The 23,973-nt window shown below is 50.0% G+C and overlaps 1 protein-coding gene across 1 annotated transcript in view; it reads right to left on the bottom strand.

The window, feature by feature from the left end:
- The window catches only part of cadm1a (cell adhesion molecule 1a), a 519,760-nt gene that overhangs the window by 94,985 nt on the left and 400,802 nt on the right, over positions 1-23,973 (bottom strand). Inside the window, 2 exon segments of the mRNA XM_072238556.1 lie at positions 51-220; positions 2,030-2,126. Of these exon segments, the coding sequence (XP_072094657.1) occupies positions 51-220; positions 2,030-2,126 (267 nt within the window).

The following is a 23,973-nucleotide window of genomic DNA, read 5'->3' as shown; positions in this document are numbered from 1 at the left end:
TGAGAGGGAGAGGGGGAGACGGGGAAGGGGGAGGAAGGTGTCATACGTACCATAGACGTAGAGGAGGTAGTCATCGTGGGACTCTCCAATGTCGTTGAAGGCCTTGCAGCGGTAGGTCCCGTTGTCGGACTTATTCAGCGATTCCAGGACCAAGTTCTCGATGGACAAGATGGCCCGCTCTGGCATTTCCTCGTCCAGCCGCTGCCAGACGAGCGTGGGCCTGTGGGGGGAAACGTGCGAGAGGTTTTGAGTCCTCCGAAGGTCCAGTGCCCGCCTCCGCTCAGCGCAGGGTTGGCAGCCCTGTCGTGGGAGAGCGGCACAACGAAGGGGCGGCCACACGGTAGCCGGGTCAGTAGGTTAATTGGTCACTTCTCTTTGGACAGTGCTGTCTCGTTAGCCCAGAAGGGGTTCTACCGTGAGGTATCTCTGAGTAAAACGACATAGAAGGTACAATTATTGCCTCTAATCATTGCTGCTGTCAGGGAGGCCGTACAGGAGCCGGAGGAGACACTCAGAAGCTTAGGAATGGTTTCTTCCCCCTCCGCCATCAGAATGGACAATGAATCCAAGTACACCACCTCAGTATTTTTTGTTGCTGCCTTTTTTGCACTACTTGTTTAATTTAATTTTCTTTATATACGTAAACTTCTTATTGTGATTTATAGTTTTTACTATCGATAGCAGTGAACAAAACTCGGGTGCCTAGGACTTCTGCATGCTGTATTGATCTGACAACATGGAGCAGAGAGTGAGTTTGTAAATCTGGCCAGAGCAAAGGGTGTTGGGAACGGCACGGGAGGGGAGTGGGACGGGTGGCAGAGAACCAGTGCCAGGGGTGGCAGTGGTGGGGTGGCAATGCTGGTGCAGACACAACCAGCCCTGAGACACCAGGCAGGGTCACTTGATTCCAAACAATTGGTTTATTGATCATTACAGAATGTCTCTCTGGTGCTTCCCCTCTCCCTCCCCCTTTCCCAACCATGATCCACTCTCCCTTCCCATTTTCCCAACCATGATTCTCCTTTCCCTTCCACTTTTCCCAATTATGATTCCCCTCTCCCTTGCCCCATTCCCAACCATGATTCCCCTCTCCCATCCCCTTTTCCCAACCATGATTCCCCCCTTCCTTCCCCTTTTCCCAGCCATGATTCCCCTTTCCCTTCTCCTTTTCCTAACCGTGATTCCCCTCTCCCTTCTCCTTTTCCCAACCATGATTCTGATATGGGTCTCTATTGTGGACTGAGAGTGGGAAGGGAACAGGGAGAGGGGAATCATGGTTGGAAAAAGGGGAAGGGAGAGGGGGAATCATGGTTGGGGAAAAGGGGAAGGGAGAGGAGAATCATGGTTGGGAAAAGGGGAAGGGAGAGGGGAATCATGGTTGGGGAAAAGGGGAAGGGAGAGGGGGAATCGTGGTTGGGAAAAGGGGAAGGGAGAGGAGAATCATGGTTGGGAAAAGAGGAAGGGAGAGGGGAATCGTGGTTGGGAAAAGGGGAATGGAGAGGGGAAGCACCAGAGAGGCATTCTGTAATGATCAATAAACCGATTGTTTGGAGTCAAATGACCCAGCCTGGTGTCTCAGGGCCGGGTGTGTCTGCACCTGCAGCATCCCCCGCCCTCAGAACTCCTCTGTCACCCCCAACCCCCTCCCGCAGGCGCTCCACCCTCGCCGTTTCCAACATCCTTTGCTCCTGCCGTGCTCACCGCTCCAGGTTGACAACATTGACAAATACAGCACTGTGCAATATATATATATATATATATATATATATACATACATAATGCCTAAGACTTGCACAGTACTGTATAAATACATTAAGTAGCTCACCAACACAGATCGATTGTCTGTCCATAAAGTGACTCTGGGCACAGGAGTGTCTGTACAGAAGGTGACTCTGACAGGAAATGATAAAGTAGTGGTGGTTGGCTCCCATATATGACATTTTTTTTAAAGGGAGTTTTTACTGGCCGATCAATGGGCTCAGTGCGCACCAAGTCAAATAAACCTTGCAAAGCCGTGTTGAGAACTTACTGCGGTTTCCCGCTGGCCGTGCACGTGAGCTCCAGAGTGTCCCCTTCTCTTGTCGGGCCTTGCGGGTAGCTGACAGTAATCTGCACCAGAGGCTTATCTGCAAAGGTAAGAAGTCAGATTTCAGTCTGCCTCCTGAGCAAAGAAAGCTTTCATTCCGGAGCAGTGAGCCTCCCACGCCCGCCCCCGCCCCAGGGGCCAACCGCACCTCCCTCTCCCAGCGACTTCCGATAAAATACCGATAAAAGGGGAATTGAGTATAGGAGCAAAGAGGTCCTTCTGCAGTTGTACAGGGCTCTGGTGAGACCACACCTGGAGTACTGAGTGCAGTTTTGGTCTCCAAATTTGAGGAAGGACATTCTTGCTATTGAGGGAGTGCAGCGTAGGTTCACTGGGTTAATTCCCGGGATGGCGGGACTGTCATATGTCGAAAGATTGGAGCAACTGGGCTTGTATACTCTGGAATTTAGAAGGATGAGAGGGGATCTAATTGAAACATATAAGATTATTAGGGGATTGGACACGCTGGAGGCAGGAAACGTGTTCCCGATGTTGGGGGAGTCCAGAACCAGAGGCCACAGTTTGAGAATAAGGGGTAGACAATTTAGAACGGAGTTGAGGAAAAACTTTTTCACACAGAGGGTTGTGGATCTGTGGAATGCTCTGCCTCAGAAGGCAGTGGAGGCCAATTCTCTGAATTCTTTCAAGAAAGAGTTAGATAGAGCTCTTAAAGATAGCGGAGTGAAGGGATATGGGGAGAAGGCAGGAACAGGGTACTGATTGTGGATGATCAGCCATGATCACAGTGAATGGCGGTGCTGGTTCGAAGGGCTGAATGGCCTACTCCTGCACCTATTGTCTATTGTCTAAAAATGGAGGCGGAGGGGATGTGTCCCCCGCTGGGGGAGTCGAAGACCAGAGGGCACGGCCTCAGAGTCGAGGGGTGTCCCGTTGGAACAGAGATGAGGAAGCGGGGGTTGGTTTCTTCAGCCAGGGGGCGGTAGGTCTGTGCAATTCATTGCCACAGGTGGCCGTGGAGACTCAACGAGGCCATGGAGCTCACAGGCAACCACGTGACCAATCAACCCGCTGACTGTGGGGGGAAACTACGCAGGCAGATTCCTTCCTCTCCAGCCCTTTACCTTTCCCACCCACCACATCTCCCTGGTGTCCCTCCTCCTTCCCTTTCTCCCACGGTCCACTCTCCTCTCCGATCAGATTCCTTCCTCTCCAGCCCTTCACCTTTCCCACCCACCACATCTCCCTGGTGTCCCTCCTCCTTCCCTTTCTCCCACGGTCCACTCTCCTCTCCGATCAGATTCCTTCCTCTCCAGCCCTTCACCTTTCCCACCCACCACATCTCCCTGGTGTCCCTCCTCCTTCCCTTTCTCCCACGGTCCACTCTCCTCTCCGATCAGATTCCTTCCTCTCCAGCCCTTCACCTTTCCCACCCACCACATCTCCCTGGTGTCCCTCCTCCTTCCCTTTCTCCCACGGTCCACTCTCCTCTCTGATCAGATTCCTTCCTCTCCAGCCCTTTACCTTTCCCACCCACCACATCTCCCTGGTGTCTCTCCTCCTTCCCTTTCTCCCACGGTCCACTCTCCTCTCTGATCAGATTCCTTCCTCTCCAGCCCTTTACCTTTCCCACCCATCACCTCCCCCTGGTGTCCCTCCTCCTTCCCTTTCTCCCACGGTCCACTCTCCTCTCCGATCAGATTCCTTCCTCTCCAGCCCTTCACCTTTCCCACCCACCACATCTCCCTGGTGTCCCTCCTCCTTCCCTTTCTCCCACGGTCCACTCTCCTCTCTGATCAGATTCCTTCCTCTCCAGCCCTTTACCTTTCCCACCCATCACCTCCCCCTGGTGTCCCTCCTCCTTCCCTTTCTCCCACGGTCCACTCTCCTCTCCGATCAGATTCCTTCCTCTCCAGCCCTTTACCTTTCCCACCCACCACATCTCCCTGGTGTCCCTCCTCCTTCCCTTTCTCCCACGGTCCACTCTCCTCTCTGATCAGATTCCTTCCTCTCCAGCCCTTTACCTTTCCCACCCATCACATCTCCCTGGTGTCCCTCCTCCTTCCCTTTCTCCCACGGTCCACTCTCCTCTCCGATCAGATTCCTTCCTCTCCAGCCCTTTACCTTTCCCACCCATCACCTCCCCCTGGCGTCCCTCCTCCTTCCCTTTCTCCCACGGTCCACTCTCCTCTCCGATCAGATTCCTTCCTCTCCAGCCCTTTACCTTTCCCACCCATCACCTCCCCCTGGCGTCCCTCCTCCTTCCCTTTCTCCCACGGTCCACTCTCCTCTCCGATCAGATTCCTTCCTCTCCAGCCCTTTACCTTTCCCACCCATCACCTCCCCCTGGTGTCCCTCCTCCTTCCCTTTCTCCCACGGTCCACTCTCCTCTCCGATCAGATTCCTTCCTCTTCAGCCCTTTACCTTTCCCACCCATCACCTCCCCCTGGTGTCCCTCCTCCTTCCCATTCTCCCACGGTCCACTCTCCTCTCCGGTCAGATTCCTTCCTCTCCAGCCCTTTACCTTTCCCACCCATCACCTCCCCCTGGTGTTCCTGCTCCTTCCCTTTCTCCCACGGTCCACTCTCCTCTCCGATCAGATTCCTTCCTCTCCAGCCCGTTACCTTTCCCACCCATCACCTCCCCCTGGTGTCCCTCCTCCTTCCCTTTCTCCCACGGTCCACTCTCCTCTCTGATCAGATTCCTTCCTCTCCAGCCCTTTACCTTTCCCACCCATCACCTCCCCCTGGTGTCCCTCCTCCTTCCCTTTCTTTCACGGTCCACTCTCCTCTCTGATCAGATTCCTTCCTCTCCAGCCCTTTACCTTTCCCACCCATCACCTCCCCCTGGTGTCCCTCCTCCTTCCCTCTCTCCCATGGTCCACTCTCCTCTCCTGTCAGATTCCTTCCTCTCCAGCCCTTTACCTTTCCCACCCATCACCTCCCCCTTGTGTCCCTCCTCCTTCCCTTTCTCCCACGGTCCACTCTCCTCTCCGATCAGATTCCTTCCTCTCCAGCCCTTTACCTTTCCCACCCATCACCTCCCCCTGGTGTCCCTCCTCCTTCCCTTTCTCCCACGGTCCACTCTCCTCTCCGATCAGATTCCTTCCTCTCCAGCCCTTTACCTTTCCCACCCATCACCTCCCCCTGGTGTCCCTCCTCCTTCCCTTTCTCCCACGGTCCACTCTCCCCTCCCATCAGATTCCTTACTCTCCCACCCACCTGGCTTCACCTATCACCTCCCAGCTTGTCCTCCTTCCTTTCCAGCCCTGATGAAGGGGTCTCGGCCCTAAACATCGGCTGTTTACTCACTCCCACGGATGCTGCCCGACCTGCTGAGTTCCTCCTAATCGCCACGGAATGGGGCAAAGGGGCAAAGTGCAGCCTCCAGCAAACTCGAGCGGCGGCGGGGCCTGGGGAAGGGGTGGGTGGGGGGTGGGGAATGGCCCGAGCTCAGGAAAATTCCCCAAGCCGGCAAAAGGCGGCCGCGGGCGCTACTACCGCCGTCTCCAAAAGATCCGCGCCCCGACCGGCCGTTGCTGAATCTCAAACAAGTGTGTGAGACGTGACAAGGCACACATCACTCCAATCTGTTTCCCAGCAGGGTCCCTGCCCGGGGGGCGGGGGACTGTGCACACGGCACGGCGGTGGAGACCGCCAGCCACGTGATGGATCGAAGAACTACCGTGGCATCGGTTTTCCCTGGCAGGGGCTCTGCGATATTCTCAGGCTGGGACCAAATACTGACTGATCGGGGCGACAAATGGTCAAGTCAAAGTTCACTTTCCATTGTCACTCAAGGTTCAAGTTTGCTTAACCCCATTTCCAGTTCAGAAGCGCAAAAGGAGAACGAAATTAATTGTTGCACTGGACCAGGTGCAGCACAGAAAAAAACACAATAAGATAAAGGACTCCCTAAAAATAAAAAACTCAATAACTATCAATATATAATCCACACCCAATTGCCCACCATTGAGAACATCTACCATAAACGCTGCCTGGGCAGGGTGAGAAGCATTATCAATGATGCATCTCACCCTAACCATGGACTTTTTACTCTCCTCCCATCCGGTAGGTGCTAGAGGAGCCTCCGCTCCCGCACCAGCAGGCACAGGAAGAGCTTCTTCCCTGAGGCTGTGACCCTGCTGAACCTCACATCACAGCACTAAGCAGTATTGCACCCATATTGTACTGTCTCAGTACTTTTATATTTGTGTGCTGTAGCACTTACTTTTTATTCAGCAATGTGGAGCAGAGAGCGAGTTTGTAAATCTGACGGGAGAAAAGGACGTTGGGAACGGCGAGGGTGGAGCGTCGTGGGAGGGGCGTGGGACGGGTGGCAGAAAAGGAGTGCCAGGGATGGGGAGGTGATGCGGGGTGCGGACACACCAGGCAAGGCCATTTGATTCCAAACAATCGGTTTGTTGATCATTACAGAATGTCTCTCTGGTGCTTCCCCTCTCCCTCCCCCTTCCTCCAACCATGATTCCCCTCGCGAACTGCCCCCCTCCAGAATCAGGTTTATCATCACTCACATAATATCATGAAATTTGTGTTTCTTTTTGTTTGCGGCAGCAGTACAGTGCAATACATAGAATTACTACAGTCCTGTGCAAAAGTCTTCGGTACCTCAGCTACGTGCAGACTTTTGAATGGTGCTGTAATAAATAAGCAATAAATATTGAAAACAAGAGATGAAGCGTCTTTGAAAGTGAGTGTGTAGGTTGTGGGAGCAGTTCAGTGTTGGGGTGAGTGAAGTTGTCCACTCTGGTTCAAGAGCCTGATGGTTGAGGGGTAATAACTGTTCCTGAATCTGGTGGTGTGGGTCCTGAGGCTCCTGTACCTCCTTCCTGGTGGTTGAGGGGTGATAACTGTTCCTGAACCTGGTGGTGCGGGTCCTGAGACTCCTGTACCTCCTTCCTGATGGTTGAGGGGTAATAACTGTTCCTGAACCTGGTGGTGTGGGTCCTGAGGCAACTGTACCTCCTTCCTGATGGTTGAGGGGTAATAACTGTTCCTGAACCTGGTAGTGTGGGTTCTGAGGGTCCCGTACCTCCTTGCTGATGGTCGAGGGGGTAATAACTGTTCCTGAACCTGGTGGTGTGGGTCCTGAGGCTCCTGTACCTCCTTCCTGATGGTTGAGGGGTAATAACTGTTCCTGAACCTGGTAGTGTGGGTCCTGAGGGTCCCGTACCTCCTTGCTGATGGTCGAGGGGGTAATAACTGTTCCTGAACCTGGTGGTGTGGGTCCTGAGGCTCCTGTACCTCCTTCCTGATGGTTGAAGGGTAATAACTGTTCCTGAAGCTGGTGTCTGTCCCTTGAGGCTGACCACAACGCAATGGCATGCCATAGACGTGGCAAGTGACTCCGACTGAGAGAAAAAAGAAATTTCTGTCTGCTCCAACAAAGAAACATTGAAAACCTACAGCACAATACAGGCCCTTTGGCCCACAAAGCTGTGCTGAACATGTCCCTGCCTTAGAAACTACCCAGGTTTACCCACAGCCCTCGATTTTTCTAAGCTCCATGTCCCTATCCAGGAGTCTCTTAAAAGACCCTATCGCATCCTCCTCCACCACCGTCGCCGGCAGCCCATTCCACGCACTCACCACTCTCTGTGTGAAAAAACCCTGACATCTCCTCTGTACCTACTCCCCAGCACCGTAAACCTGTGCCCTCTTCTGGCAGCCATTTCAGCCCTGGGAAAAAGCCTCTGACTATCCACATGATCAGTGCCTCTCATCATCTTGTACACCTCTATCTGAAATGATAGGAGGAGACAGGAGGGGGAGGGATGATGGAGCCAAGAGCTGGGCAGTTGGTTCGGATCTCCCCCTCCCCCTCCCAATTTCAAATCTCTTACTATCTCTTCTTTCAGTTAGTCCTGACGAAGGGTCTCGGCCCGAAACGTCGACTGTACCTCTTCCTAGAGATGCTGCCTGGCCTGCTGCATTCACCAGCAACTTTGATGCGTGTTGCTTGAAATTCCAGCATCTGCAGATTTCCTCGTGTTTGCGTCATTATAGAGCCTAATGGCCAAGTGTAAGAATGACCTCATTTATCGCTCTTTGGAGCAGCCCATTTGTCTCAGTCAGTTACTAAAAGTTCTCCTCTGTTCAGCCAATGAGGCATGCAGAGGGTGAGAAACATTGTCCAGAATTGCCAGGATTTTCCGGAGGGTCCTTTGTTCCACCACAGCCTCCAGTGTGTCCGGTTTGACTCCTATAACAGAGCCAGCCTTTCTAATCAGTTTACTGAGCCTGTTGGCATCACCCGGTGTTGATGCCATTGCCCCAGCACACCACCGCATGGAAGATTGTACCGGTGACAACAGACAGGTAGAACGTGTGAAGGAGAGGCCAGCACACTCCAAAGGACCTCAGTCTCCTCAGGAAGTCGAGGTGACTCTGGCCCTCCTTGTACACGGGGCGTGGGGGGGGTGTCAATTTCAACACTTTGAGAAGCGATGGATGAGAGGGTTATGGCCCAGGTGCGGTTCGACGGGACTTGGTAGGATAATGGCACAGCACGGGCCAGGTGGGCCGAATGGCCTGTTTCTGTGCTGTCGTGCTCCGTGGCCCTGCCTGGCAACAGTACGCCGACTTGCAATCCCGGCGTCTCATCCGGCAAGCTCTGGTTCCCAGCGACAATGGCACATCGGAGCCTAACCAGCCCCGCGCCACCTTTGAAAAATCAGCGCAGGAGATCTTCGAGCCCGATTTTTTCCTTTCTCTCCCCCGCCGCCCCGGAAGGGAACAGTATCGGCTCACGGAGCAAGGCCTAACCCCCGGCGCTGAGAACGCACCGCACGCCACTCTGGTCCGGCGCCGTGGGTGCTTAATGGGATCGGAAGATCGCAGGCCCGTGGCTGCGCTTCCCCTCACAACCTTCCTTAATAAGATTGCAAATGAGCAGCCAACTGGGAAACAGGGTGACGAGATCCGCTGTTGTGCCGGATAATATAACTGAAGAGCACGGCTGCCCGCCGTCCAAGCAGCCTGCGCAGCATTTCAGCACCGGCCGCCCGAGAGCAAACCGGAACGGCTCGGGGGGGTTGGAGCGGTGGGGCGGTTGACACTCCACGACGTGATACAGGCACCAAGTCGAATGATGTTCGTGTTGTAGCGTGGATGAAATCATCGCAGAGACAGGGTCACCGGTAGGTACAGAGCAGCTTCTTTATTCGACACAACAAGGTACAGCAGGCATCTACGTACCTAGACCCTTTCCGCAGAAAGGTCTGCTAGCCCAACGTGGGCTCGATATTTATATGCTAAACACAAAGGCAATTGCTACTTAAAAAGTTACAGACAATGCATAGACAATACTCCCTCTTGAAGCTACATACAAAATATCATGGCATCCTTTCCTTCCGACGCCAACATGTCTGTGTTGGTACCCACAGCCTTTAGGAATGTAAGTTAAGTCTACAATACATTTATTTGGCATTTCCCATGCTAACATAGAAGACAATTAATATTTATAATGTATAGATAATACTGTCTTCGAAGCTACAGCATTAGGTCAAACTATGGTGCCAGAAGCATCTGACTGAGTACAGGGCTACTGTAGGAAACTTGGTCACATGGTGTGAGCAGAATTATCTGCAGCTTAATGTGAAAAAGACTAAGGAGCTGGTGGTGGACCTGAGGAGAGCTAAGGTACCGGTGACCCCTGTTTCCATCCAGGGGGTCAGTGTGGACATGGTGGAGGATTACAAGTACCTGGGGATACGAATTGACAATAAACTGGACTGGTCAAAGAACACTGAGGCTGTCTACAAGAAGGGTCAGAGCCGTCTCTATTTCCTGAGGAGACTGAGGTCCTTTAACATCTGCCGGACGATGCTGAGGATGTTCTACGAGTCTGTGATGGCCAGTGCTATCATGTTTGCTGTTGTGTGCTGGGGCAACAGGCTGAGGGTAGCAGACACCAACAGAATCAACAAACTCATTTGTAAGGCCAGTGATGTTGTGGGGATGGAACTGGACTCTCTGACGGTGGTGTCTGAAAAGAGGATGCTGTCCAAGTTGCATGCCATCTTGAACAATGTCTCCCATCCACTACATAATGTACTGGTTGGGCACAGGAGTACATTCAGCCAGAGACTCATTCCACCGAGATGCAGCACAGAGCGTCATAGGAAGTCATTCCTGCCTGTGGCCATCAAACTTTACAACTCCTCCCTTGGAGGGTCAGACACCCTGAGCCAATAGGCTGGTCCTGGACTTATTTCATAATTTCCTGGCATAATTTAACTATTTATGGTTCTATTACTATTTATTATTTATGGTGCAACTGTAACGAAAACCAATTTCCCCCAGGATCAATAAAGTACGACTACGACTACGACCTTTTAGGAAGCGCATTGTCAAATAGAAGTCTGGTGGCCAAAGTCATTGAAGTGTAAACAAATCATCTACCCAAAGAAAAGTTCACTCTAACGCGGAGGACGCCCGACCCTCTGCTGAGAAACCGGCTGCGACGAGGCCACCTTGCAACGGTAAAAAACCTAGCAAAGCTCTAAGACCAGCCAATGTTACAAGGCAGACGGGCGAAGCGCGAGCCTCAGTGGTCGACGCGGATTTAAGCGTTAAAGCGGTCAGCAAAAAAAAAATATATCATTTCTACCCCCCACCACCCCGGATTACCCGCTGGCTCTAATCAGACTCAACTGACCCAAAGGCAAAAAACAGCCGTACTCTTCGATTTTACCCCCCCCCCCAGAATAAATTAAGCAGAATCAGAACTAAATTTAGCATCACTGGCATTACGTCGAGAGATTTGTCAACTTTATGGCAGCAGTACATGATTACTATACAGGAAGAAATGAATTAAGTAAATATATATAAATATGTACACACATTGGCGCTTGAAAGTCTGTGAACCCTGCAGAATTTTCTCTATTTATGCGTAAATGTGATCAGATCTTCACGGTTAAGTCCTAAAACTAGATAAAGAGAACCCAATTAAATAAATAACACCAAAAAATATTATACATGTTCATTTAGTTATTGAGAAAAATGATCCAATATTACATGGATTTGTTGGGAAAAAATATGTGGACCTCTGGGGTAATTAGATTAGATTAGAATGTGAGGACACGTAGTCCTCTTTTTTTAGTAATGCATGCATTAAGAAATGATACAATGTTCCTCCAGAAAGATATCACAGAAACACAAGACAAACCAAGACTAAAAAAACTGACAAAAACCACATCATTATAACATAGAGTTACAATGGTGCAAAGCAATACCGTAATTTGATAAAGAACAGACCATGGGCACGGTTAAAAAAAAAGTCTCAGAGTCTCTCAAAAGTCCCATCATCTCACGCAAACGGTAGAAGGAAGAGAAACACTCTTCCTGTCATGGGCACGGTAAAAAAAAGTCTCAAAGTCTCTTGAACGTCCCATCATCTCATGCAGATGGTAGAAGGGAGAAACTCTCCCTGCCATGAAACTCCAGTGCCACAAACCCTGGAAGCATCCGACCACAGCTGACTCTTGAGTCCATCCGAAAACTTCGAGCCTCCGACCAGCCCTCCGACACCGAGCACCGTGCACCATCTCTGCCGAGTGCTTCGACCCTGGCCCCAGCAACAGGCAATAAGCAAAGCCGAGGATTTCGGGCCTTCCCCTCCGGAGATTCTGGATCGCACAGTAGCAGCGGCAGCGAAGCGGGCGTTTCAGAAGTTTCTCCAGGTGTTCCTCCATGCTTCTCACGTCTGTCTCCACCAAATCAGGATTGTGCACGGCATCCTACTTACAAATACCGATATAATTTCAGAGCGGCCGTGCGTGCTGCGTCGCGCCGCCATCTTCTCCTCCCCTACTGAGAGAATGCCTTCTCCAAAAGCTATTTGGAGTCAGGCGTTCCAATCAATGAGATGGGATTGGAGCTGTGGGTTGTGGAGGTGCTCTGCCCTATGAAAAAGGCACACGCAAAGTCAGGTTACTGACAGAGCTTGCCCTTCTTAGGAAAGATCTGTTTATGTGCACCATGCCTCGATCAGAATAACTTTCAGAAGACCTTAGAAGAAGAGTTGTACAGATGCACGAAGCTGGAAAAGGCTACATAAGCATTTCTAAAGGCCAGAGTGTTCATCAGTCCACAGTAAGAGAAATCTTCTACAAATGGAGGAAACTCAGTACTGTTGCTACTCTCCCTCGGAGTGAGAATCCTGCAAAGATCACACCAAAAGACCTGCAGAAATCTCCAGAACTTGCTAAGGTCTCTGTCCATGTGTCCACCATAAGAAAACAGTGAACCAGAATGGTGTTCATGGAAGGACACCATGCTCTCCAAAAAAAAATCATTGCTGCATGTTGCAAGTTTGCAAAGGACCACCTGGATGTTCTACAACACTTCTGGGACAATGTTCTGTGGACACACGAGACTAAAGTTGAACTTCTTAGAGCAAAAAGGGCTCTGTGCACCAACACCAGAACCTCAGACCAACTGTGAAGCATGGTGGAAGGAGCATCATGGTTTGGGGCTGCTTTGCTGCCTCAGGGCCTGGACAGCTTGCAATTGTTGAGGGAACAATGAATTCAATATTGTATCGAGACATTTTACAGGGTGGCAGTCTGTCACTTGAAGCTTAGTAGAAGTTGGATAATGCAACAAGACAATGATCCGAAAGGCAAGAGTAAATCAACAACAGAATGGTTTAAAAAGAAGAAAATTTGTGTTTTGGGATGGCCAAGTCAAATTCCTCATCTTAATCCTATAGAAATGCTGTGGAAGGACCCGAAACGAGCTGTTTATGCAAGATATCGCACCAACATCCAGGAATTGAATTTAAAAACGCAAACACGAGGAAATCTGCAGATGCTGGAATTTCAAGTAACACACATCAAAGTTGCTGGTGAACGCAGCAGGCCAGGCAGCACCTCTAGGAAGAGGTACAGTCGATGCTTCCGGCCCGAGACCCTTCATCAGGACTAGCTGAAAGAAGAGCTAGTAAGAGATTTGAAAGCAGTTGAAGCAGTTTTGTAAAGAGGAATGGTCAAAAATTCCTCCAAGCCGACGTGCAGGACTGATCAACAGTTACTGGAGGTGTTTGGTTGAAGTTATTGCTTTACAAGGGGGTCACACCAGTTACTATAGCAAAGGTTCACGTACTTTTTCCAGCAAATACATGTAATATTGGAGCATTTTTCTCTATAAATAAATGAACATGTATAATGTTTTTGTGTTATTAATTTAATTGGGCTCCCTGCATCTAGTTTTAGGACTTGAGTGAAGATCTGATCACATTTTAGGTCATATTTATGCAGAAATAGAGAAAATTCTACAAGCTTCACAAACTGTATATGCTGCCTATAAAAAATATTCACCCCCCTTGGAAGTTTTCACGTTTTATTGTTTTACAACATTGAATCACAGTGGATTTAATTTGGCTTTTTTGAACAGTGATCAACAGAAAGTATAGTGTCAAAGTGAAAACAAATTTCTGCAAATTGGTCTAAAATGATTTCATTTATTGAACACAAAATAATTGATTGCATAATTACTCACCCCCTTCAAGTCGGTATTCAGTAGATGCACCTTTGGCAGCAATTACATCCATAAGTCTGTGTGGATAGGTCTCTATCAGCTTTGCACATCTGGACACTGTAATTTTTCCTCATTCTTCTTTACAAAACTGCTCAAGCTCTGTCAGATTGCATGGGGACTGTGAGTGAACAGCCCTTTTCAAGTCCAGCCACAAATTCTCAATTGGATTGAGGTCTGGACTCTGACTTGGCCACTCCAGGACATTAACTTTTGTTGTTTTTTAAGCCATTCCTGTGCAGCTTTAGCTTTAGGCTTGCCGGAAGAAAAACCTTTCGCCAAGTCGCAGTTCTCTTGCAGACTGCATTAGGTTTTCCTCTGGGATTTCCCTGTATTTTGCTGCATTCGTTTTACCCTCTACCTTCACAAGCCTTCCAGGGCCTGCTGCAGTGAAGCATCCCCACAGCATGATACAGCCACCACCATGCTTCACGGTAGGGATGGTGTGTTTTTGCTGATGTGCAGTGTTTGGCTTATGCCAAACATAGCATTTAGTCAGATGGTCAAAAAGCTTAATTTTGGTTCCATCAGACCACAGAACCTTCTTCCAGCTGACTTCAGTCTCCTACATGCCTTCTGGCAAACTCCAGCCGAGATTTCATGTCAGTTTTTTTCAACAGTGGCTTTCTCTTTGCCACTCTCCCATAAAGCTGTGACTGGTGAAGCACCCGGGCAACAGTTGTTGTATGCGCAGTCTCTCCCATCTCAGCCGCTGAAGCTTGTAACTCCTCCAGAGTTGTCACAGGTCTCTTGGTGGCCTCCCTCACTCGTCCCCTTCTTGCACGGTCGCTCAGCTCACAATAGGCAGATTTACAGCTGTGCCATATTCTTGATGTTTGACTTAACTGTACTCCAAGGGATATACAGTGACTTGGAAATTTTCTTGTATCCATCTCCTGACTTGTGCTTTTTCAGTATCCTTTCTGAGAAGTTGCTTGGCGTGTTCTTTTTGTCTTAATGGTGTAGTTTTTGCCGGGATACCGACTCACCGGCAGTTGGACATAGAAACATAGAAAATAGGTGCAGGAGTAGGCTATTCGGCCCTTCGAGCCTGCACCGCCATTTATTATGATTATGGCTGATCATCCAACTCAGAACCCTGCACCAGCCTTCTCTCCATACCCCCGATCCCCGTAGCCACAAGGGCCATATCTAACTCCCTCTTAAATATAGCCAATGAACTGGCCTCAACTGTTTCCTGTGGCAGAGAATTCCACAGATTCACCACTCTCTGTGTGAAGAAGTTTTTCCTAATCTCGGTCCTAAAAGACTTCCCCTTTATCCTCAAACTGTGACCCCTCGTTCTGGACTTCCCCAACATCGGGAACAATCTTCCTGCATCTAGCCTGTCCAATCCCTTTAGGATTTTATATGTTTCAATCAGATCCCCCCTCAATCTTCTAAATTCCAACGAGTACAAGCCCAGTTCATCCAGTCTTTCTTCATATGAAAGTCCTGCCATCCCAGGAATCATTGTGGTGAACCTTCTTTGTACTCCCTCTATGGCAAGGATGTCTTTCCTCAGATTAGGGGACCAAAACTGCACACAATACTCCAGGTGTGGTCTCACCAAGGCCTTGTACAACTGCAGTAGTACCTCCCTGCTCCTGTACTCGAATCCTCTCGCTATAAATGCCAGCATACCATTCGCCTTTTTCACCGCCTGCTGTACCTGCATGCCCACTTTCAATGACTGGTGTATAATGACACCCAGGTCTCGTTGCACCTCCCCTTTTCCTAATCGGCCACCATTCAGATAATAATCTGTTTTCCTATTCAGATACAGGGGTATTTTTACCACAATCAATTGAGACACTTTGACTGCACACAGGTCTCCAAAAGCAGATCTCCATTTAACTAATCATCTAATTTCTAAAACTAATTAGCTGCAGCAGTGATGATTTGGTGTGTCATATTAAAAGACGGGGGGGGGTGGTATTGAATACATATGCAATCAAATAGTGTGTGTTCTATATTTGTAATTAATTCAATTCATTTTGTAGAGATCTGTTTTCACTTTGACACAAAAGAGTCCTCTGTTGATCAGTGTCAAAAAACGCCAAATTAAATCCACCGTGATTCAATGTTGTAAAAACAAACATGAAAACTTCCAGGGGGGGAGAATACCTTTTATTGGCACTGTGTGTGTGTGTGTGTGTGTGTGTGTGTGGTGTCAGGGAGGGGTAGCACCTCTGGTGGGGGAACGTGCCGCGTCCTTTTTGAAGGCGGTTAGCCCACCTGTGGTCCCCACCTGGCACTCAGCTCTTACCTGTGGCTCCCCGTAGCTGTTTGCGTGCGACAGCGGCCACACCCTGGGCAACGGCTCCGACAAGCCGGCTAAACCAGGGGAGGGTAGCCGACGGGTCTCAAACCCTCGGTGAGATAGGGAGTTGTCTATCCCAGCACGTGAAGACAGACTCCGGCAGATTGAGCGGACGAGACCTATGGAAGGTCCAACGGTCAAGAAGGCGGTCTCTGCAAGCGTCGTGGAACATGTAGAGCAGGACAAGACACAGAAGGTGTCCTGGTCATCCACTGCGCCTCGTCCCATCTCCAGCCCTCTAGACTCTGTCTTGCCACTGGATCCAGATGGGAATTGGGAAGAGAGAGTGAGGCTGACACTGCGCAACTCTCCCTCACTTAAATCCAAACTACGCGCTAGTCTCGACACCATCAATGGTGTCAAGTTCCTCATCGACGACGATGGACGAGCACAAAAATTCAAATCATTTTGTAGAGATCTGTTTTCACTCTGACACAAAAAGAGTTTTCTGTTGATCAGTAGCAAAAACGCCAAATTAAATCCACCGTGATTCAATGTTGTAAAAACAAACATGAAAACTTCCCGGGGGGGGGGTACCTTTTATAGGCACTGTGTGTGTGTGTGTATACATATAATAATAACTCACACACACAGCACATAAAGTATACAGTCAAATGAAACAACGTTCCCCCAGACCAAGGTGCTCGACACAGTACATATAACTCACACACACAACACATAAAGTATACCGTCAAACGAAACAACGTTCCCCTGGACCAAGGTGCACAACACAGTACATATAACTCACACACACAACACATAAAGTATACCGTCAAACGAAACAACGTTCCCCCGGACCAAGGTGCACAACACAGTACATATAACTCACACACACAACACATAAAGTATACCGTCAAACGAAACAACGTTCCCCCGGACCAAGGTGCACAACACAGTACATATAACTCACACACACAGCACATAAAGTATACAGTCAAATGAAACAACGTTCCCCCAGACCAAGGTGCTCGACACAGTACATATAACTCACACACACAACACATAAAGTATACCGTCAAACGAAACAACGTTCCCCCGGACCAAGGTGCACGACACAGTACATATAACTCACACACACAACACATAAAGTATACCGTCAAACGAAACAACGTTCCCCCAGGCCAAGGTGCACAACACAGTACATATAACTCACACACACAACACATAAAGTATACCGTCAAACGAAACAACGTTCCCCCGGACCAAGGTGCACGACACAGTACATATAACTCACACACACAACACATAAAGTAATATTAACACAAATAAATTAACAACTAATTAGGCGCATTTACAACACAAGTTAAAATTTAAGCAGTATAACGTTACTGGCGTTTCGTGGGTGACGAGACCCGGGTTGGTGGCAGGGAGTTCAGTCGTCTCCCGGCCTCGACATTCTTCCTGTAATTATCGCGCCAGAAAGTTTTCCCTCAAGAAAACACTGCCGATCACCCCAGACCCACAGCTTAGCCAGCGGAGGGGGTGGGTGGGGGGTAGCCAGCCCGATCTCCCGGGCGCGGTGCCGACGCCACCGGCTGGGATTACTCAGATCCACACGGAACGGCGGAACCCCTCCCGCCACGGGCGGACGCAGTCCCGCTGAGCGCTCTTGGGGAAGGGGACAACGGGAGAGTTGTTCAGTGCCGGGAGGAGCTGCACAGCCCACCGCACACCGATGGGCCGGGATCCGGGAACACTTCACACAGACAGCGCCTACAAAGCACGCGGCTGCACTTCAGAACGAGAGGTACCAGGAAGACACTTTTTTGAAGCAAGAATAGGAAACAGCAGCGCCCTAAGACTCGCGGTCTCAATACCTGTTTCATATTTATTTTTTCCTCTCTTACAGTTTGTCGTCTTTTGCGCACTGGTAGCTCGTCTGTCTTGTTAGGTGCAGATTTTCATTTATTCTGTTGCGTTACCGAGTACGACCCGCAAGAAGACGAACCTCAGGGTGGTGACATATATGTACTTTGGCAATAAATCTACTTAGACCATGAGACCATAAGACAAAGGAGCAGAAGTCATCCATTCGGCCCATCAAGCCATTTTATCATGAGCTGATCCATTCTCCCATTTAGTCCCACTCCCCCGCCTTCTCACCATAACCTTTGATGCCCTGGCTACTCAGATATCTATCAATCTCTGCCTTAAATACACCCAATGACTTGGCCTTCACTGCCGCCCGTGGCAACAAATTCCACAGATTCACCACCCTCTGGCTGAAAAAATTTCTTCGTATTTCTGTTCTGAATGGGCGCCCTTCAATCCTTAAGTCATGCCCTCTCGTACTAGACTCCCCCATCATGGGAAACAACTTTGCCACATCCACTCTGTCCATGCCTTTCATATTCGAAATGTTTCTATGAGGTCTCCCCTCATTCTTCTAAACTCCAAGGAATACAGTTCAAGAGCGGACAAATGTTCCTCATATGTTAACCCTCTCGTTCCCGGAATCATTCTAGTGAATCTTCTCTGTACCCTCTCCAACGTCAGCACATCCTTTCTTAAATAAGGAACCCAAAACTGCCCACAGTACTCCAAGTAAGGTCTCACCAGCGCCTTATAGAGCCTCAACATCACATCCCTGCTCCTATACTCTATTCCTCTAGAAATGAATGCCAACATTGCATTCGCCTTCTTCACTACCAACTCAACCTGGAGGTTAACCTTAAGAGTATCCTGCACGAGGACTCCCAAGTCCCATTGCATCTCAGAACTTTGATTTCTTTCCCCATTTAACTTTTGAGTGACCAGATTCAATCACCGACAGTCTCTTGCTGCCCCCGTCGCCTCCCTCTGGTGTTCCACCCCCCACCCCCAGCTTTTCTTTCTGTCTCTTTCACCGATTTGCGTCCCAGCTCTTTGCCGCATCCCCTCCTCTTTTCAGGTTTCACTTCTCACCTCGTGTTTCTCTCCCCGCTCCCGCCTTTCAAATCTACTCTGCAACGTTTTTTTGTTCTCCAGTCCTGCTGAAGGGTTTCGGCTCGAAACGCCAACTGTTCACTATTTTTCCTGCGTGCTGCCTGGCCTGCTGAGTTCCTCCAGCATTTTTGTGTGTGTTGCTCTGGATTTCCAGCATCCACAGGTCCAATTTCAGGTCATAAAACCCTTCAACCCCCGATCTATTCAGAAAAGCACGTCTGTACTCCTAGACGACAAGACACAGGAGCAGAATGAGGCCACTCGGCCCATCAGTCAGACCTGCCATCCCATCATGGCTGATTTACTATCCCTCTCAACCCCATTCTCCTGCCTCCACCCCGTCACCTTCACCATCCTGACTAATCCAGAACCTAGTCACTTGCGCCTTGAATATACCCAATGACTCGACCCCCACGGCCGCCTGTGGCAATGAATTCCACAGATTCACCACCTTCTGGCAAAAAGAAATCCCTCCTCATCTCCGTTCTAAATGGACGCCCCTCTATTCTGAGTCTGTGCCCTCTGGTCCTGGACTCCCCCACTATAGGAAACATCCTCTCTACACCCACTCTATCTGTACCCTCTGGTCCTAGACTCCCCGTCTATAGGAAGCATCTTCTTCACACCCACTCTATCTGTGTCCTCTGGTCCTAGACTCCCCCACTACAGGAAACGTCCTCTCCACACCCACTCTATCTGTGCCCTCTGGTCCTAGGCTCCCCCACTATAGGAAACATCCTCTCCACATCCACTCTATCTGTGTCCTCTGGTCCTAGACTCCCCCCACTATAGGAAACATCCTCTCCACACCCATTCTATCTGTGTCCTCTGGTCCTAGGCTCCCCCACTACAGGAAACATCCTCTCCACACCCACACTATCTGTGTCCTTTGGTCCTAGGACTCCCCCACTATCGGAAACATCCTCTCCACACCCACTCTATCTGTGCTCTCTGGTCAAAGACCACCCTGACTATAGGGAACATCCTCTCCACATCCACTCTATCTGTGTCCTCTGGTCCTAGACTCCCCCACTACAGGAAACATCCTCTCCACACCCACTCTATCTGTGCCCTCTGGTCCTAGACTCCCCCACTACAGGAAACATCCTCTCCACACCCACTCTAATCTGTGTCCTCTGGTCCTAGACTCCCCCACTATGGAAACATCCTCTCCGCACCCACTCTATCTGTGCCCCTCTGGTCCTAGACTCCCCACTACAGGAAACATCCTCTCCACATCCACTCTATCTGTGCTCTCTGCTCAAAGACACCCCCGACTATAGGGAACATTCTCTCCACATCCACTCTATCCAGGCCTGACATTATTCGATATGTTTCAATGCGTTTTCACCCCTCCCCCACCCCTAATTCTTTCAAACTCCAGTGGAGCCCAAGACCATCGAACGCTCTCCGTGTTAACCCTTTCGTTCCCGGGATCCTTCTTGTGAAACTCCTCTGGACCCTCTGGCAATGACAGCAGAGATAAAGGTTGACAGTAGTCTAAGTGCGGTCTGACTTGTGTCTTATAAAACCTCAGCATCACATCGTTCCTTTTATACGGCGGCCCTCTCGAAGCCAATGCAAAGTTCCACTTGCAGCCCCGGGGGGTTGATGACCTCGTCAGGAACCAGTCCTTCAATCCGGGCCCACGCGCCAGTTACCTTCCCCACTGCCGGCTGTATCTGCACGCAGCCGCTCAGGGTCTCGTGCCCCAGTGCGTGTCAGTGTTTCCGGCAACACCAAGTCTTCTGGTAAGTCCCACTGAGGGACGCAGTGTGGAACCAACACCAAGACTGATCAAATCCACACCGAGAAACATTACCATCCTCGACTGAAGACGGAATCGCCAAGCAATGGCCAGTTAGAAGAGTGGGCTGAAAGACGGCAGATGGAGTTTAATGCTGATAAGTGTGAGGTGCTACATTTTGGTAGGACTAATCAAAATAGGACATACATGGTAAATGGTAGGGCATTGAAGAATGCAGTAGAACAGAGGGATCTAGGAATAATGGTGCATAGTTCCCTGAAGGTGGAATCTCATGTGGATAGGGTGGTGAAGAAAGCTTTTGGTCTGCTGGCCTTTATTAATCAGAGCATTGAGTTTTGGAGTTGGGATGTAATGTTGAAATTATACAAGGCATTGGTAAGGCCCAAATTTTGGAGTATTGAGTACAGTTCTGGTCACCGAATTAGAGGAAAAATGTCAACAAAATAGAGAGAGTACAGAGGAGATTTACGAGAATGTTACCTGGGTTTCAGTACTTAAGTTACAGAGAAAGGTTGAACAAGTTGGGTCTTTATTCTTTGGAGTGTAGAAGGTTGAGGGGGGACTTGATAGAGGTGTTTAAGATTATGAGGGGGATTGATAGAGTTGACGTGGATAGGCTTTTTCCATTGAGAGTGGGGGAGATTCAAACAAGAGGACACGAGTTGAGAGTTAAAGGGCAAAAGTTTAGGGGTAACATGAGGGGGAACTTCTTTACTCAGAGAGTGGTAGCTGTGTGGAACGAGCTTCCAGCAGAAGTGGTTGAGGCAGGTTCAATATTGTCATTTAAAGTTAAATTGGATAGATATATGGACCGGAAAGGAATGGAGGGTTATGGGCTGAGTGCAGGTTGGTGGGACTAGGTGAGAGTAAGAGTTCGGCACGGGACTAGAAGGGCCGAGATGGCCTGTTTCTGTGCTGTAATTGTTATATGGTTATATGGATATAACCTGCAAGACATGGTGTGAAGCCAACACCAAGACTGATCAAACTCCACACTGAGAAACATTAACATCCTCGACCGAAGTAGGGATCTCCAAGCAAGTTCTGGTCAGCTATTTCCCTGCAGGACATGAACTGAGTGACGCGTTGTGGAGCCAGGTCTGCTACCACAAAGTGTCCATGGATTAAGGCTTTCCTGTTCAGACTCTGTGTACAAAGTGCCCATTACGGTATCAGGAACTCTGTAATGGGCAACTGGGGGTGTTGGGCAGGCAATCCCGGAGACGCAGCAACGTCCAACTATGTGGGAGGGAGGGAAGAGGCTCACTTGGCAGTTACCTCGATGCATTCTGGGCATGCTGTGTTGGCGCCAGAACGTGCGACGACTCTTGTGGGCCGGCCCCAGCGCATGCTGATGGGTGTTATTGCAAACGACGCATTTCACTGACAAGAGAGAATGTGCAGATGCTGGAAATGCAGAGACACACACATACACACACACACACAAAATGCTGGAGGAACTCAGCAGGTCAGGCAGCTGGACCCCTGTCGTAGGGTTGTGGCCCAAAATGTCGACTGAATACTCTTTTCCCGTACACAGCCTCTCGGACAGCAAGCCTCGTGTAGCACCTCCTCGCTGGCGACACGCACACGGAAACTGAACTCCTCTCAGACTCGGGCTGAACTACAGGGGACGGGGAGGAGGTCCGGCCCCTGCACGACGTAGCACGCAGGCCCACCGGCGTGTGGACACGCCCCGGTGCTCATGAACCAGATCCCCGGCTACGGGTAAATAGCCCCCACCGCCTTGCGGGCAGCCTCGGGGGAGAGAGACGAAGGTCTACGGGAGTTAAACCCAGACAGCAAATCCGGAATGGAGCCCCTGACGTCATTGAACATCCTCCCGGCAGCTCCTGCAGCCGAGCTGGTGACAAACGTATTGCTTCATAAGCTTTCCTTCGGGCTGCACCGGTGAGGCCGAGAGGGGGATCTTGACGACTGGGGCATCTCAGGATCTCCGTACCTTCCGCCCAGGCTTGTGATGATGGTCATCACCCGTTGTCCTTCCAGACAGACGGACGGATGCCAACCAGCAATTATATATGCTGGCTGGTGGCGTAGTGGCATCAGCGCCGGACTTCAGAGCAAAGGCTCCCGAGTTCGAATCCAGCCGGCTCCCTTGCACGCTTTCCATCCGTGCTGGGTTGAGCATCGAGCTAGCAACTCGGCCTCGTAAAAATAAGAAAGTCTGCTAAAGAAACGCTGTCATGACAGCATCCCGACAACTCCACTCAGAGATAAGGGCTTTCTTCTTCATATATATATATACATATATATATATAATATATATATATATTTTTTTACACACAGAAGTCCTAGGCATATTTACTGTAACTAGCTAGGGAGCCTAAGACTTTTGCACAGTACTGTAGTAATTTTATGTATTACACTGTCCTGCTGCCACAAAAAAAAAACGAATTTCATGACGTATGTGAGTGATGATAAATCTGATTCTGATCTGGGTCTCTGTTGTGGACTGAGAGTGTGAAGGCGGCAGGGAGAGGGGGAATCATGGTTGGGAAAAGGGAAGGGAGAGGGGGAATCATGGTTGGGAAAAGGGGAAGGGAGAGGGGGAATCATGGTTGGGGAAAAGGGGAAGGGAGAGGGGGAATCGTGGTTGGGAAAAGGGGAAGGGAGAGGGGGAATCATGGTTGGGAAAAGGGGAAGGGAGAGGGGGAATCATGGTTGGGAAAAGGGGAAGGGAGAGGGGGAATCATGGTTGGGAAAAGGGGAAGGAGGGGGGAATCATGGTTGGGGAAAAGGGGAAGGGAGAGGGGGAATCATGGTTGGGAAAAGGGGAAGGGAGAAGGGGAATCATGGTTGGGAAAAGGGGAAGGGAGAAGGGGAATCATGGTTGGGAAAAGGGGAAGGGAGAGGGGGAATCATGGTTGGGAAAAGGGGAAGGGAGAGGGGGAATCATGGTTGGGGAAAGGGGATGGGAGAGGGGGAATCATGTTTGGGAAAAGGGGAAGGGAGAGGGGGAATCATGGTTAGGAAAAGGAGAAGGGAGAGGGGAACCATGGTTTGGGAAAAGGGGAAGGGAGAGGATAATCATGGTTGGGAAAAGGGGAACGAGAGGGGAATCTTGGTTGGGAAAAGGGGAAGGGAGAGGGGAATCATGGTTGGGAAAAGCGGGAAGGGAGAGGGGGAATTGTAGTTGGGAAAACAGGAATGGAGAGGGGAATCATGGTTGGGAAAAGGAGAGGGAGAGGGGAATCATGGTTGGGAAAAGGGGAAGGGAGAGGATAATCATGGTCGGAAAAAGGGGAAAGGAGAGGGGAGGGAGAGGGACATTCTGTAATGATCAATAAACCGATTGTTTGGAATCAAATGACCTTGCCTGGTGTCTCAGGGC

This window comes from Mobula birostris, chromosome 20, assembly GCF_030028105.1.
Source record: "Mobula birostris isolate sMobBir1 chromosome 20, sMobBir1.hap1, whole genome shotgun sequence".
Lineage (NCBI taxonomy): Eukaryota > Metazoa > Chordata > Chondrichthyes > Myliobatiformes > Myliobatidae > Mobula > Mobula birostris.
The sequence above is the reverse complement of the archived record's forward strand: the minus strand, read 5'-3'. Positions and strand labels throughout refer to the sequence as shown.